A 16,433-nucleotide genomic window follows, 5' to 3' on the forward strand; every position below is an offset into this window, starting at 1 on the left:
TTTCACTAACTCTTTCTCTCTCTCTTTCTCTCACTCTCTCACTCACTCACTCACACACACACACACACACACACACACAAATCGTTTCATAACACTCGCAATGTGAACGAAAACAAACAGATAGGCATAAACACTGTGTCAGTAATGAATGAAAAACAGTTAAGAAAGTCAATTATAAATAGTACAGTGCAGGAAACAATACAAAATGCCAAAAACTGCAGATGTGAAATGAAGCCTGTCAACACCAACCACTGCTAGCAAGAGGGGAAGGTACAGACTAAGTAAAGAAACACCATAAGTAGCTTGCAGACCAACTTCATAAAGAAAATGGTGTTTTTAACCTAAAAGACTAAAAAAATAAATGTACAAAAATGTGTATCCAATTTACGGAATACCACAGAAGATGGCTTGTAAATAAAAGCGAAACGCATCTGGTGTAATTCTTCTTAATTACAGTGCAGTCAGCTCAAGACAGATAACCTATAATAACAGATGTTAACAGCTGCTGCAGAAGATGGCCACACAAACAAACACATCAGAGACATATACTTCACATGATACAAGCATGCCAGGTGGCAGTCTCGTTGCCACACAACATACCTAGAGCACCTCGAACATAACAGAATGCGGAATAGTAGTAAATGCCTAACTAATTGTATGTAATGAATCCTACATGTCAGTGAACAAGATTACTCATTTATTTGAAACATGAATCTTACCCTTATACTTGTACACAACCAGTAACATTTTGGCAACTCAACTTGAAGTGACAACAAAATTAATAGTTGTGGAAATAAAGTTACAGTTATTGAAACTAAAAAATAGGCTAAGTTAACTTGACTATTGTAATTTTTCACTATTTAACTTGTTGCAAAAGCAATAAAATTAAACTCTTGTATCTCTAAATTTGCGAATAACATTGTGTGAACAACCACTATAGTTGATTTTCGGAGCTCTTCAACAATGAAGCACCCATTTGTGCATCAGTGACTAAAAGTTCATATCGGAAATTCATGTAATTTACGATATTTTTTAACTAACTCACCTGTCATCTCTTTGCATCATAGTGCTTGTACGAATACAATGTGTCATCATTTATTGACCGCTATCTTCATAAAGCCTTTGTTTAACCACAAAAAGCACTGGATACTTGTGCTATCTGGACCTCACTTGATAAGATGTGTATCAGTGCTGCCCTTATCCATCTTCTCAACACTCCTTTTCATACACTGTGACCACCTCATTATTAAATATCATTGCCGTACCACACATTTGGTACTGCCATCCCCCTTTTCTTTTATATTGTTTTATAGATTTTCCTTGCTTTCACAATGCCTTATAGTAGTTACATCATAACAAGTCATCTAATATGTTCCCTAACCCTTTTATTGCCACAGACATGCTCTCTGAATTCCATGCTGAGTGTGTCTTTGTCACTGTTGTATGGCTTACCTAGTGCTGCTACCTTACTGAGAGACAGCATTCTGGCCTTTATGAAATACTTGTAATTTTAAGAAAAATTTGCAATAAAAAATTTTGGTGTCCACACATCTTACAGTTTGATATCTTTACTTCATAAAGGACTGAATTTCTTTTCGTTTTTCGTCATAGTGACTGTACTGCACCAAATAAGTGAAGCATCGCACGAAATTTTAGAGAGTTTGCAGAGGTAAAAATACATTGCATAAACTTTGTGTAGGGTCGATTTTAACTCGTACATTGTTGTGTACAAAATGTAGAAAAGATACAACTGAGAGCAGGACAGTATCACATTTTGTTTTAGAGTTAGTTGTTTTCATATCCTGTGGATGGTCATGTGGAGTGTGCCGCTGCCCCTTTGGATTTGCCAGCTGATGTGAAATACTTACCTGATTTTAAGAAAACTGTTCAGTGAAAAAAATTGGTTTTAGCACATTGAGTCTGATATATTTTCTTGACAGGCTACTGAATTTCTTTTCATTATTTGTCATGGTTTCTGTGTTGCGTCAAATTGAGAAAAGCATTATATGAAATTTTAAAGAGTTTGCAGAGGTAAAATGCATTGAGTGGATTTTGCGCATGGTTGATTGTAGCTCATACATTGAAGTGTATGAAATGTAGGTAAGATATCAAAATTTTATTGAAAATTGAGAACATTAGTTTTGTTCTTGAGTTATTGGTTTTTATACTCATCCAACTGACGTACACGGTGTACCCAATTCTGTCCCTGTGCACCAAGAATCATGTGGTCATAACAATTGTCATATTTCATAAACAGTTCAAAATAGTGGAACAAGGTTTTTCTGCAAATGATAGCATGCAAAGTGGTATGTATATTGTATGGTAAATACAGGATGTCCATAATTAAAGTTTCAGCTTCAAAATCCAGTAGAAAGAGAACCACTGCTGAGAATGATGTCAGATTTGAACAGCATATTATTGATGCAAGGGGAAGCATCATGGATAAAAAAAATTAATGAAAATTTGACCAATAGATGGTACTGTAAGCGTCAGAACATGTACACCAACAGACACACAACACTCGACTATTCCTCAGTTTATGCATGAGATGCCCAGAATGACTGTCTCTATGAAGGATTGTGCGCTGATGGTAAAGCTCTTTTACAAGAACCATGACTATGCACAAATAGTCCTGCAAAAGTACCAGACACTCAAGGGTATGAAAAAAGGCATTTGTTCAATGTCTGCTAAGGGTCTGGAGAAAATAATTACAAAATTTGAAAGGACAGGTTCTATAGAAGCCCAATGAATCAGAGGGAGGAAAGTAGTTGATTTGATGTTTGTTGAAGATGGGGCCACAGTGTTTGCAAGAGGGGTCAAGCAGTGTTGTACAAACATGCAGTGCATGGGGAATTGCCTGAACACTGGACATACCTGTGAGCACGGTGTGTAAAATCCTATGAAATGTCCTGCATTGCTATGCGTTAAAAGTCACCCATGTTCAGGAGTTGCTTCCTGCTGACCTGCCAGCAAGACAAACATTCGTTCTGAAATTTCTTGCTTGCACGTCAGTAGACAGTGACGACCATGGAACATTCTGTGGGCAGACGAAGCCCTTTTCCATCCGCAAGGACATGTCAATACTCAGAACTGCAGAATATGGGTAACAGCAAAACCGCATGCATATCAAATGGTACCATTTCACTCTGCAAAGGTGTGTACACTCAATGGTAAATGCTATAAGAGCCTTTTACACACCAATGTCATTCCAGTCCTTCAACATCATGAGGATATGGGTATGATGATATTTATGCAAGATGACTGTCCTCTGCACATTGTGCACATGCAGTGATGTGGCTTCTGGTGAGGCATTTCAGTAATGCTAGAATTATCAGCTGTAATTTCCCTTCAGCTTAGCTGGCCAGATCATCTGATCTTAATCGGTGTGACTTCTGGCTATGGGGTTATCTGAAAGATCTTGTGTTCAGTGCTCCAGTTACAAATGTCTTCTTCTTTATTGGCTCTACAGCTCATGATGAGCCTTGGCCTTTTCTACAGTTTCCTTCCATTGCTCTCAGTCCTTTGCCAGTAATTTCCAGTTTCTATAGCCCAGCTTCCTAAGATCTTCGATTACGCCATCTTCCTACCTGGCTCTTGGTCGACCACATCCTCTCTGCCTTCCTGGCTTCCCTTGTAATATTCTTTTTGGTACTTCTGTATCATTCATGCGAGCCACATGCCCTGCCCACTTCAGTCTGGATGATTTCACTATCCTTCTGATGGGTTGGTCTTTGTATATGATCTACAACTCATGGTTGTATCTCCTCCTCTGTCTTCCTCTTTCACAGATTGGGCTGATAATTCATCTGAGTACCTTTCTTTCAAATGCATCCAGTGTTTCAATATCTTTAGTTGTTAATGTCCAGGCTTCAGAGGCATATGTAAGCACTGGTCATGTAAGTGATTTGTAGATAGTTAATTTAGTGGTACGAGCCAGGAGCCTTGAGGATAAAAGTCTTGTTAGGGCAAAATAGGCTCTATTGGCTAGTATTAATCTCTGCTTAATTTCATAGGAGCTATCATTTAGATGCGTAACTGTCAAGCCCTGTTACTTGAAATGTTCAACTCTCTCGAACATACAGTTGCCCATTGTTGTTGTATTTGGCATATTTTCTCTATGTGCTTTTCCACCTACCATATATTTTGTTTTTTGTTCATTAATAATTAACCCCATGTTCCTACTAGCCTGTTCGAGAGCTTACACTACCTTGTATTTCGCTCATTGTCATTCTCACCAGCCTTACCAACTTTTTTGAGATTCCCAGTTCATCTAGAGCTTGATATAACTGCTCTCTATTTATGCTATCATAAGCTGCTTTGAAATCTATAAAGAGGTGATGCGTGCCAACCCCCTATTCTTTGTTTTTTCCAGGATTTGTCTTAAGGTTAATATTTGATCTATAGTTGACTTCCCGGGAAGGAATCCTCATTGGTATGGCCCCGTCTCCCTCTGTATGATTCGGAGTATTCTGTCGAATAGTATATTAGAGAATATTTTATATCCCAAATTAAGTAGTGTGATCCCTCTGTAATTGCCACACTCCATCTTATCTCCTTTCTTATATATGGGACATATGATACCCTCTTTCCATTGTTAGGGCATTTTCTCCTCTTCCCATATTCTGGTGACCATTTTCAGACGGCTTCGTTTCAGCTCTTTGCCTCCTCGCTTAAACAGTTCTGCTGGAATACCATCTGTCCCTACCACCTTGTTGTTTTTCAATTTCTTCATGACAGTTTTCACTTCTATACTTGGTGGGGTAGTGTTGTTGTCTGGGTCCTCTTCCCCATTCGTTTCTGCTGGATTACCTGGTATAGTCATTCTAGGGTCTAGCATACTATCAAAATACCTGCACCATCTTTCGCATATTCCCTTCTCTTCACTTATTATATTCCCTGTCTCATCTTTTATTAAGCTTGTTTTACTATCAAAAGGTTTCCGTGCGGCATTCACTTCTCTATAGAATTTTCTTATTTAATTTTTGCTTCTCATGATCTCCATTTCTTTGACACTTGCTTTCATCCATTCTCTCTTTTTTCCTTTGGTGAGTCCTCTTTTCAATCCTCCATTTTTCTTTGTATTCTTCTTATATCCTCCTCGTACAATGTGATCGCAATGTCCTTCTATATGCTTTGTTCTTTTCTTCAGTTACCATTTCGCATTCATTATCAAACCATGATGGTCTTAATTGTCTTGTCCCAATTCCAAGTATCTCTCTTGCCGATGTCCTCTTTTTTATCGCTTCCCACTTACCTTCGATATTGTTATATTCTCCAACATTTTCCAGAATCCAAGTTATCTTCTCCTGATACTGTTCTCTAACTTCCACTGATTCTAAAGTTGTTATATTATATTTCTGTGCCCTGGCTCAGACTCCTTTCACTGCGTTAGATATCCTTGCCCTCACCCGTACCGATACCAGAAAATGATCTGTATCTATGTTTTGGCCTCTGAGGCTCCTCACGTCCAATAGGTTGGATTTGTGTCTCAAATCTGTCATCACATGGTCAATCTGTTTACTGTGTTTCCGTCCAGTGAGTTCCATGTTCCCTTATGTATTTCTTTATGTGGGAACAGTGTTGATCCTATTACCATGTTTCTAGATGCTGCAAACAGTATAAGCCTTGTTCCGTTCTCATTATTTGTTGCATGTTTGCAGTGGGGGCCAATTATCAGTCTATAAATCTGTTATTTTCCCACCTGAGCGTTTAGGTCTCTGGCTATTATTTCAATATCATGGCTTGGGCACTCATCATATACTCTTTCCAAAGATTCATAGAATACTTCATTCTCTTCTTCTTCGGATTCTTCTGTTGGTGCATGGGCATTAATTATGGAATAGTTAAAGAATTTCCCCTTTATCCTGAGTGTTGATAATCTTGGACTAATGGAAGTAAACCCTATTACCAAATGCTTTAATTGATGGTGTACAACAAATCCTGTCCCTAGCTCATGATCTCTTTCGCTGCAGCTATAGAATATATTCGCCTCTTTCTTTTGTAAAACTCCACTCCCTGTCTATCTAATTTCTTGTAGTGCTATTATACTTTGCTTCAGATTCATTATTTGATCCAGCATTTCTTTCAGAGCTACTGGTAGATATAGGAATCGCACATTCCAAGTACCAATACGTAGATCTGATCTACGCCTTATATTTCTCTTCTTCCTTATTTTCCCTCCGTCATTTACTTGTATTCCATCCTCTTCGTCCTTTTCCATGCCAGGTCTGTCTTCCTTCATCCGTCCAACTTCACTTTGTAGAAGTTTCGCAACAATTGTTATTTACAGAGCAGGCTGTCAACCCTGCGTCTAACCCCTACCAGGGGACGGGTGATTTTTAATCAGGGTTTTCTTCCCTTAGCCTTTGGAGACACAACTCCCAACTGCAAGGCAGCAGTTGTTGTTTTGCAATTTTTGGTCCACCCCAGGTATTTTATTTCCTTGGTGTCCACCATATCTGGTGAACGTTCCCTAATCCAGCACCTGGGAAGGTGCCCGATGGGAGACTAGCAACTTCACACGGGCCACTTACAACTGTAGCTGGATTGAAAACATGCGTTGTGCAACATTCTGGACATGACCCCAAAGACACTTTGATCTCTTTTAGAACATACTGTTTCTTGATTTCAACTTGAGGCAGAAAATGGTGGACAGCATACTGAACACACCTTGCGACAGACTCTCAACAGTTAGAAACCATTGTTGGCCTCAAGACAATTAAAAACTGATTTTTCCCATCCACTGTGGTACAACATTGCTGTGGTGGATGGTGTTACCTGATTAATAGTGCCACAATTGTTGACTGCCAAACTTATGAAGCCACGCATAGTGAACGTTACGGATGGCATAATGTGCATTTCAAACTCTAGCCGTTGTATTGCGATTTATCTGTCATTTGTAGCTGATCTCATTTATGTTAAGATGCTTACATCTATTGGAAAATTTTCGTTGAAATTAATTTTTGTTCCATGATGTTTCTCCCTGTGTCAGTAATAAGCTAGATATATAAGTAAGTTGTCCACAGCAGTGAGAGGGTTTGCAGAATAGGATGTGTAAACACAGCAGTTAAGAAAAAAAGCCAGAGGCCATGTTTAAAAATGTCCTCAGCATGTGGAGAGTGGTGGAGTTTGAAAAGTTAACTTGTCTGCACCAGTCAGAGAATTAATTCATTTGATTGAAGGTGGGGAATCAGAATCGTATCAGTTACATTTTATTATTCTGCTTCTTCTGTATGCTACCTCATATCCTCATTCGACCGATATTTCTAAGTGAACACACTAATCTTCTAAATATTTGGTTTTCCATTTTATGCTCTATAGTTTCTGAAGAAAGAGTCTTGAAAGCTTGAGATTAAGTGTGGGCAGTTTGATACATTCCTGTATGTTTTCTCTTGAAAGATGTTTGTTGCTTTTAATGAGTACTATTTCTATGTTATTCAGCATTTAAGTTAATATTATTTTGAGACAGTACATTAGAATTTTGTTTTAGTTTGTATTATCATAAAAAAAGTAAAACTGATATGCAACACATAATTGGATGCTTCTTTGTCCTTACAGCAGGTGCAAGGTATTTGGGCCCAAAGTTTAGAAGATGCCACGTGTGCTAGTGTTAATCACAAGTACCGACTCATTGTGTTTGGAAGGAGAAAGTAAGATTTTTCATACTGTCTTACTTTTCTGCTCTTTTCCTTAATTAGTTGTGGTTACCAACCGGGCATTAATATACACCAGGAGTTCCTACTTTGTGGCTGACAGAGAAGTCAAATCCTGGACTATCTTAATAATTTTGATATAAATTGTCATGCTGTTACTACAGAACCTAACATAATGTATTAAATACTTTGAATGATATCCCATCCTTTGTATATTAAAAATGGCATTGACATTAAATTTGCATGTATCCTGTTGTTTCAGCTCCCAGGCTGTTGTATATTGTATTGATGAGAGCACTGGTGGTTTGGAAGTGTCACATCATATTATGTTGTCAAATAAAGATTATCCAGGTTTGCCTGGACCTGTGAAATGTATTCGTTGGACACCAGATGGTTGTGCTATGGCTGTAGCTTGGGAACAGGGTGGAATCTCCTTATGGAGCACATTTGGTGCTCTGCTGATGTGCACTCTTGGTTGGGATTACGGCCTTAATGTAGATATTTCTTGCAGTAACCCTCTACTTGTAACAAGTATGGTGAGTCTTGCTAATATACTGAATTACTCTTTTTTATTTAACCTTTATTGATTAGTACAGTTAATTATTACCAGATGCTCAAGTAAACCATTTGTTATCACTTTTCATTCAAATCATGGAAGCTGTACTACTTTGGATGGTGAAAGAAGCTGGCAGGGCTGTTGGTATCTTTCAACCACGATGTACAAAAGACTGCTGGTGATAATTAAGCTATCTGACGTAAAACATTAGTTATTTATACAGCTGCAACATCACTGAGACATTGTAATAGATGTACCATATTTGCACGAATATAGGTTACACTTTTCTTCCCTAAACTTTGGCTTGAAAAATCATGGTGCATGCTATAATTTGGAATTCCTTCCCTCAAATCATAAATCATCAATTTCAAAATGACAAGTGCATGTATCTTGTGTGTAGAAAAACTTGATACAGTAGCTGCTCTCAAAAAAGACAAGGAACTTTGTTTCCACATCTGGATATTCGCAATTTTGCCCTTGAAATGCACACCAACTGATGAGAGTAGATGTTTCTGTATAAATCAAATGGCGTCAGTTGGCACCAACAACTGTTACAGTGCAGCCAACATATAGTTCAACACATGCTTGTAAACAGAAGCAGATGTACGTAACATAGGAATCCCAAACCACAGAAATGTTATATGTATTTGAATTTGCTGTTGTTTAAATTTGATGATGTATTCAGTGGAGCTACGGTTTGTTATAAAATGTGCAGCAGTGACTGCATACATCATATTTATTATTAAAGGTATTAGAAAGCCATTTTCCTGCTTCTAGAGATACATATATTTTACTTCACATGTTTCATTTTATTTATTGAAAACATTGTCAGTGAGGCATTTTTGTCTGATTTCTGCTTACATCTGGATATCTTATCTGCTTCCACATTTTTAGTAGTTGCAAATATGGAGTTCAAATACCTTTAACGGGTGTATAGCATTTGCCAAATCCATGGCCACTTAAACGAAGAATTGTACTCAATTTAGTTTAGACAGATGGAGGCAAAATTCACCCAACATTGATCAAATTACCAGTAACGATAATTTTTTATGGCTTTTGCTGAAAATATATATCTAAAAGTACAATAAATCTGAACACACAAAAACTTTACACAGTTGGTCCTATTTACTCCATACTATTTCACCCAAATTAAGCACAATCACTTCTCAGCATCACCAGCATATGAATCTTCATCCTTGTTAGATGAGCCAAAATGTTGCTCAGATCCACTGCCATAAAGGTCATCTTCAGTCACATCAAGATGATTGGAAGTTCTGGTTTTTTTAAAACTTCTAATTATAAGTTCTTCCCATATAGGTCGCCCAGTGGTCAAAATCCAACGGCACACTATTGACTCAGAAGAACATTGCAAATGGTCACCTGACATCAAAGTTGGATGATTTATACATACAGCCAACGGCTGCAACACACTTCTCATGCTGCTGGGAATAGTAACTAAGTCACAGTTTCCTTCTTTCAGATTCCGTTTCACTCAGTCACCAGTGTGCCCATGAAAACTGTCCAACACCAGCAATGATTTTGAACGAAGAAGAGCTCCTGGCCACTTATTCCAAACTACTGAAATCCAATCTAGGACCATTTTCTCTTGTCATCCGCTTACCGTCGCAAGCTCTTAGAATGATACCAGGTGGGAAGCTTTCTCCCTTGGGGAGGGTTTTGTGATTAAAAAACCACATATGGTAGCAATTTTCTTCCATCAGCCATAATGCTTAACATCACTCTGCACCGCTGCTTTTCAGCACCAAATGTTCGTATTTGCACACTACGTTCACTTAAGTTATTTACTGTAGTGCTGTTTGGAATATCAAGGTATACCGGTGATTGATCTGCATTCCCTACTTGGGAAGGTAAACAACAATTTTCATGTCAGAGTCGGATTATGTAATGCTGGAAAGATATTAAACTGTCTTCATGAGTTTGAGGCAGTTTTTGCGCAATTGTAGTTCTACAACAAACAAATTATTTTGCTGCATAAATTGCCAAACCTACCCATGCAAAACTTCAAATCCTACTGGAAAACTATTTCTTCTATGTGCTTTTTGCAACCTGTAATTAGAATCATTTCTGTTGTAACAGCAGATCCACATTTCCTATTTTGGATTGCAAAATTGAGCAAGTTTTCAACATCTGGACATTCACACTTTTATGCTTGAAATGCATACTCACTTTTTGAAGGATTTACGAGTTTCTGTTCTGTTGCGCACCACCAGTGAACGTTTTTTTTTTTCGTCAACATCAAATGTGTATTCAGCTTCCTGTTTCCTGTGTTCATTTGCATAGCTGATAACTTGAAGTTAAAATTTCAACTTGTAACTAGTATGCTTCTTTCCCATTGAAATATGCTCACTATTTTTATATACTGTATTTAGCATATTTCGTGACAGTACCTTTTCCGTGAAATGTTTACAAGACGATATTTGTCTTGGCTTCAGTCATCTAGTGGAAGTATGATTCCACAATGCAGTTTCGTCGGCTGCAGAAATGACCTGGTTCAATGTGTTTGCCTCATTTTTGGTGCTTCAAATACCATTTCTTCGAATGTGGTTTCTTGTTAAAGTTTATATAAAAAAAGTAGTAACATAATTCATTTTTTCCTGTTCACTAGCAAATATTTATAATGGCGACCTGCACATTGTTCTACAGTCAACACACACCAAGAGTTCACTGCCAACTGACTACAGTCAAAGATGACTCCTGCGTCAAAGACATTTTACACAATACACAAGCTTCCACTTGTAATCAGTCTCTTTGATATTCTTCATCACATCTACTAATAGTAATCAATATGCTGTCACTCTCAAAAATATAAGTAAATTAGCATAAAATAAGGCAAATTACAATAAAAAAAATTCTGACAAAAATATAAGAAAACATTTACAACTTCCCTCATTAAATTTGGTATCGACAAATCCAGTAGAAAATAACACATCTCCCAGATCCATTACAACTGCTCCCCGGGCTTTTGTTGTTATGAACATATACAACAAAATCCCGACCACACTCAGTAATGGATCTGTATTACACAATTAGTACATTAATGATGCAGTCTGATAACCTCTTCCAAATTTGGACTCTTTGAATCTGTGGACTTGTTACTGGCTGCTGTTGCAATGATCCTTCCCCATCAATCTCATACACAAAAAGATTCAAGTAAAGAAATTATTTAACATGACAAATATACATGGCATAAAACATACATGAGAAATATTCTAAAATACAGCATACAGATTGAAAACAATAGTAAGATAAAACTCATTTTCTAGATATCTACAACCACTTCTTTGATCACACTGTGCCAACTGGTTCTCATAATTAAATTTTTTGTTCCCCATATTAATGTTAATTTCATTTTGCTTACATATTGTACAATAAAAATGATACTGGACATATATAGTGTAGTGTTTTTTTTCTATATATTTGCGTTTTATATATTTTTACTTCTGATTTTCTTTTTGAATTTTTTTTAATGTATTTTTTTTTACTCATGTTTTTTTTATTTTGTATATATATATATATTTTTTGCTTATGATTTTCTTTTTGAATTTTATATATATATTTTTTTCTTATGCTTTTCTTTCTTTTAGTACAGCTAAAGATACATCAGTATTATCTAATTTTTTTTTACAATGATTTATGTACACTTGCCTCTCTACTACAGTATTACTACAAGTAACATTCTTGTGAAGAGTACTTTCGCTCCCCACAACATCAGTATAAAGAACAATAAATTGCTCATATATCATGAGGCTTTATCTAAAATTGGTTTTGAAACTTATACCTTTGCATGCATGTCCTCACATGCATGCCTTCACTCACAGGGAAGACTTAGCTTCCAAAAATTAGAAAAATACAGAAATGATCACTATGGAGACTTTTTTTGTAATAAAAGTAAAAATAAATCTTTCTCTCATTCTTTGTTACAACAGTGGTTTTTCATCAGTTTCAATTAACGTGTGACTTCAAATTATTAATTTATACATGCAAATATACATACTTGGTTGTACAGGTAGTTTTGTTCCAGCAAGCATATTCCAGTGGAGGACTTTTGTTTTAGATGATAATAGGTTATTTAAATTTTGAAATTATGATTTCTGTTTATATAGTTTCAAAGAGACAACATTCCTGAGACCAAATAATTTCTTTGACTTAGGGTATACCAAACGATAAGCATTAGGATGTGGATTTTCTATGACTTCAAAAGGCCTAATATAGATATAAAATTTTTTTTTTTAATTTCTGAAGTTAACATTTTTGATTTTTCATGAGATTTGACCAGAACAAGATCCTCAATTTTGAAAGTGGTTAATTTTACCCTATTGTTATGTCTTTTATTCCTCTTTTCCCCTTGTTTCCTCATAGTTTCCCTGACAATATCTTCTCTCTCTTGCATGGTTAAAGATGTACATTTAGGAAATTCAATAAGTTCTGATATAAGATTTGGAGGTCTGATATTAAACATTATCTCATACAGTGAAAATCCTGTGGAACTATGTTGTAGGCTATTCATAAGATCTTCAAAATTTCGAATGTGGTCAAACCATGTTGGATGTTTATGGCTACAATAGGTTCTGCAAAGTCTCCCAATTTCCCTCATATATCTTTCTGCAGGATTGGTGGATGGAGAATAAACAGATATAAGTATATGCTTCAATTTTGATCTTTCAATAAACTTTTTCCAAATTTTAGAGGTGAACTGTGAACCATTATCTGATAATATAGCTTTTGGTTTACCCACCTGTGCGAAATAATCTCTCTCAATTTTTATTATAATTTCATAGCTAGTAGCTTCTTTCACTGGATGTAGTTTAATTAATTTTGAAAATACATCTACCATAACAAATATGTAACAGTGACCACCTTTACTCTTTGGTAACGTTCCATATAAGTCCACAGCGATAAGATCTAAAGGTTTTTCCGGAATAATGTTTTGCATCTCCCCACCACGTCTTTGATTGCTCACTCTCTGACATTTGTCACAGGTTGCCAATTCTTTTTTTACCTTCTTTCCAATATTTTAAAATAAATGTATTCTTGTATCTTTTGAATGCACTTCTGTATCCCACAATGACCAAAACTTTCATGTATGTAAATAATCAGCATTTCAGCATCTGCCTCTGGCCAACACAGTTTCCAATTATCAGAATCTACATCTGTTCTCCGAAATAAAATCCCCTTATGTAATTTGAAAAATTTATCAAGTTTCTCATACCCCTTCTTGCCTAAACATTCTTTGATTAATTTCCAACTTTGATCTAAATTTTGATGTTTCCTAATTTTGTTACACATAGTTCTAATTGTTTTCTCATTTTCCACCCCTTTCAAGTATTTAATTTTAAATTGCTTTTCCTCCTCTTTTTCAAAAATCTCCTTTTCTCCCCCAATTGTTAACCTTGAAAGTGAATCAGCTACTACATTCTCAGAACCTTTTATGTGCTTGATTTCAAAGTCAAACTGTTGCAGAAATATTGCCCATCTGGTCAATCTACTGTGGTATAATTTGCACTCTGCTAAGTAACTCAAAGCTGTGAGATCCGAAAATACTATGGTTTTTTGTCCAATAAGGTAAATTCTAAATTTGGTAAAAGCCCAGTGAATAGCCAAAAGTTCCTACTCTGTGACTGTATAATTTTTTTCATGCTTGAGCAACATTCTGCTTGCAAATGCTATGGCTATCTTAACTCCATTCTCTGCTCTTTCTTGAAACAACTCTGCTCCAAGCCCATAATTACTGCTATCAGTGTTCAAACAAAATGGTAAATTAAAATCAGGTCTGTGTAATAAGTGTTGCTTCCTTAACTCTTGCTTAATTTTATCAAATTCTTCCTGACAACTTTTATCCCAAACCCAAACAGTGTTTTTCTTTTAAGTAACTGACTTAAACATGGTGCATTCAGACTCTGATCACTTATATGTTTTTGGTAATAACCGCATAACCCAAAGAACGACTTTAATTGTTTTTTAGTCTTAGGAATAGGAATTTCTGAGATTGTTTTAATTTTTTCTGGATCTGCCAAAATTCCCTTGTCTGTGACATGACCCAAAGATTTTAATTCAGAAACTGCAAACTTACATTTCTCTAATTTCAATGTCATCCCCCCTTTTCTAAGTTTTTCACAAACTGACTTGAAAATCGAAAAATGTTCCTCCCAATTTTGCCCTGTAACCAAAATGTGATCTACATAAATTATCCGTTTAGATGCAAGTTCTTGCCCCAGTACATGATCCAAAGCTCTTATAAACTTGGAAACAGAAGAATTTAACCCAAATGGCACAACACAATATTGGTAGCTCTTACCATTGTACAAGAAAGCAGTATATTTTCTAGAGTTAACCAAAAGTGGTACCTGATGAAATCGCGAAGTTAGATCCAAACTTGACGTATATTTTATATCTGTAAATTTATAGAGCAACTCATCAATATTTTCGGGAAGGTCTGTCTGTCTGAACAAAATTTTGTTTAAGTGTCCAAAACCAATCTTACTCCACCATCTTCTTTCGAAACAACTACTAGAGGATTATTATATGCACTGATACTCCTTTCTATTATATTACATCCTTCCATCTTTTTCAGCTCTTTCTCAACAGCAGGTCTTTTTGATATTGCAATACTGTATGGTTTTATGAAAAATGGTTCATGAGGTTTTACCTGAAGCTCACACTGATAACCCTTTACCCTACCAGGTATGTCATTGAAAACATCACTGTATTCCCACAGCAGATTTTCTAACTGTTGTTTTTGTTCCCAAGATAAATTTTGTGTTTCTGAAATTTTCAAATTTACTAAATTCCCAAATTCAACTTCATCAGTGTAAATCTATGAATTTCATTATTCTCCAATCTATTTTCTTTTAGTAAATTGATACTGTCAAAATTTCCATTACTCTGATCACCAAGTGTGTTCACAAAATTTGTCTGAATGTATTCCCTTTCACTAGTTTCTATCAAAAGTTTTCTTCCAACCCAATCAAATGCTGTATTTACTTTTACTATCCAATTCATACCCAAAAGAAAATCCTCATTAAATTCCTGAATTACAAAACATCCATGTGTGAACAACTTGCCTTCAATTAAAAATGTCACTAAAGCCTGGCTTTTTACCAATTTACTGCTCTTCCCAGTAGCACCTTTTATCTTTACCCCAACAACTGGCATTTCAACATAATCTTTCCCCACTTTCAATTTCTTGCTTAACCTTTCAGATATTCCCGAGATCTCACTTCCTGTATCAATTAAACATTTACCAATCCATGACCCAATGTGAACTTTTATATAAGGACTGCAAAATTGATCGCTTTTCTCAGAACCTGTATCCTCATGTAATAAATCACTTTCAATTTCCCCAAACCTATACTTATCAGAATCATATGGTATACCTTTATATGTATTATTTGTCACAGTTATAAAATTTGCACAAGATACAAAATTGTCATTAGTACTCTCTGTTATCACAAATAACCAAGAATTCTCATCCAAATCACATTGTATACTATTGAAGTACTTATCCTTCAGCTTTTCAAAAATAAAATATCTCATTTTTTTCCACCACTCAGGACATATAGTTTCACATACATTAATAAGCATCTTTCTAAAGTTCTTGTCAAAAGAAATAGTTTCACTGTTCAGCCACAGATTCATAAGAAATGTGTGTGTGTCATTAGTAACTGTAAATGTTTCACTTAGGCTAGAAGTTATACATATGTCATCATTATTTGTGTAGTCAGATTCTTTACCAACAACATCAAAATTCACACTTTCACATACACCCTGCTTGCGAGCCTTATTCATCCTGGTAACATCCCTGGGAATTTCTATAATATTCTCACTATTTAATCCATTTTCAACCATATGTATACTAAACTCCCTATTTAAACTAATGAAACACCTTTCCTCAACATCATCATCAATACCATTACCATCATTATCAACTTTATCATCCACATCATTATCGTTATACATATTCAGGTCATACACATTCAAATTATCCCCCAAAATATTATTTCCCCTTTCTAAAGTTACCAGATCCCTTTCACCAATATTTTCATTCTCAAAGCATGCATTCTCTCTTTCATTCACACACGTCTTTGAACTACTACAGATTACATCATCTGACAAAGTGTTGTTCTTTTCTGCCCAAGTGTAAAACTCTGTCAAATTAAATGAATCACAATTAATTTTATCTACTGTATGTTCTTGTGTACTGAAAA

The 16,433-nt window shown here is 35.8% G+C and overlaps 1 protein-coding gene across 1 annotated transcript in view; it reads left to right on the forward strand.

Annotated features, from left to right (window-relative positions):
• The window catches only part of LOC126483654 (guanine nucleotide exchange factor subunit Rich), a 291,359-nt gene that overhangs the window by 61,956 nt on the left and 212,970 nt on the right, over positions 1 to 16,433 (forward strand). The window contains exons 6-7 of the mRNA XM_050106716.1: positions 7,558 to 7,649; positions 7,915 to 8,188. Of these exons, the coding sequence (XP_049962673.1) occupies positions 7,558 to 7,649; positions 7,915 to 8,188 (366 nt within the window). The remainder of the gene's footprint in view (positions 1 to 7,557; positions 7,650 to 7,914; positions 8,189 to 16,433) is intronic.

This window comes from Schistocerca serialis, chromosome 6, assembly GCF_023864345.2.
Source record: "Schistocerca serialis cubense isolate TAMUIC-IGC-003099 chromosome 6, iqSchSeri2.2, whole genome shotgun sequence".
NCBI classification, from domain to species: Eukaryota; Metazoa; Arthropoda; class Insecta; order Orthoptera; family Acrididae; genus Schistocerca; species Schistocerca serialis.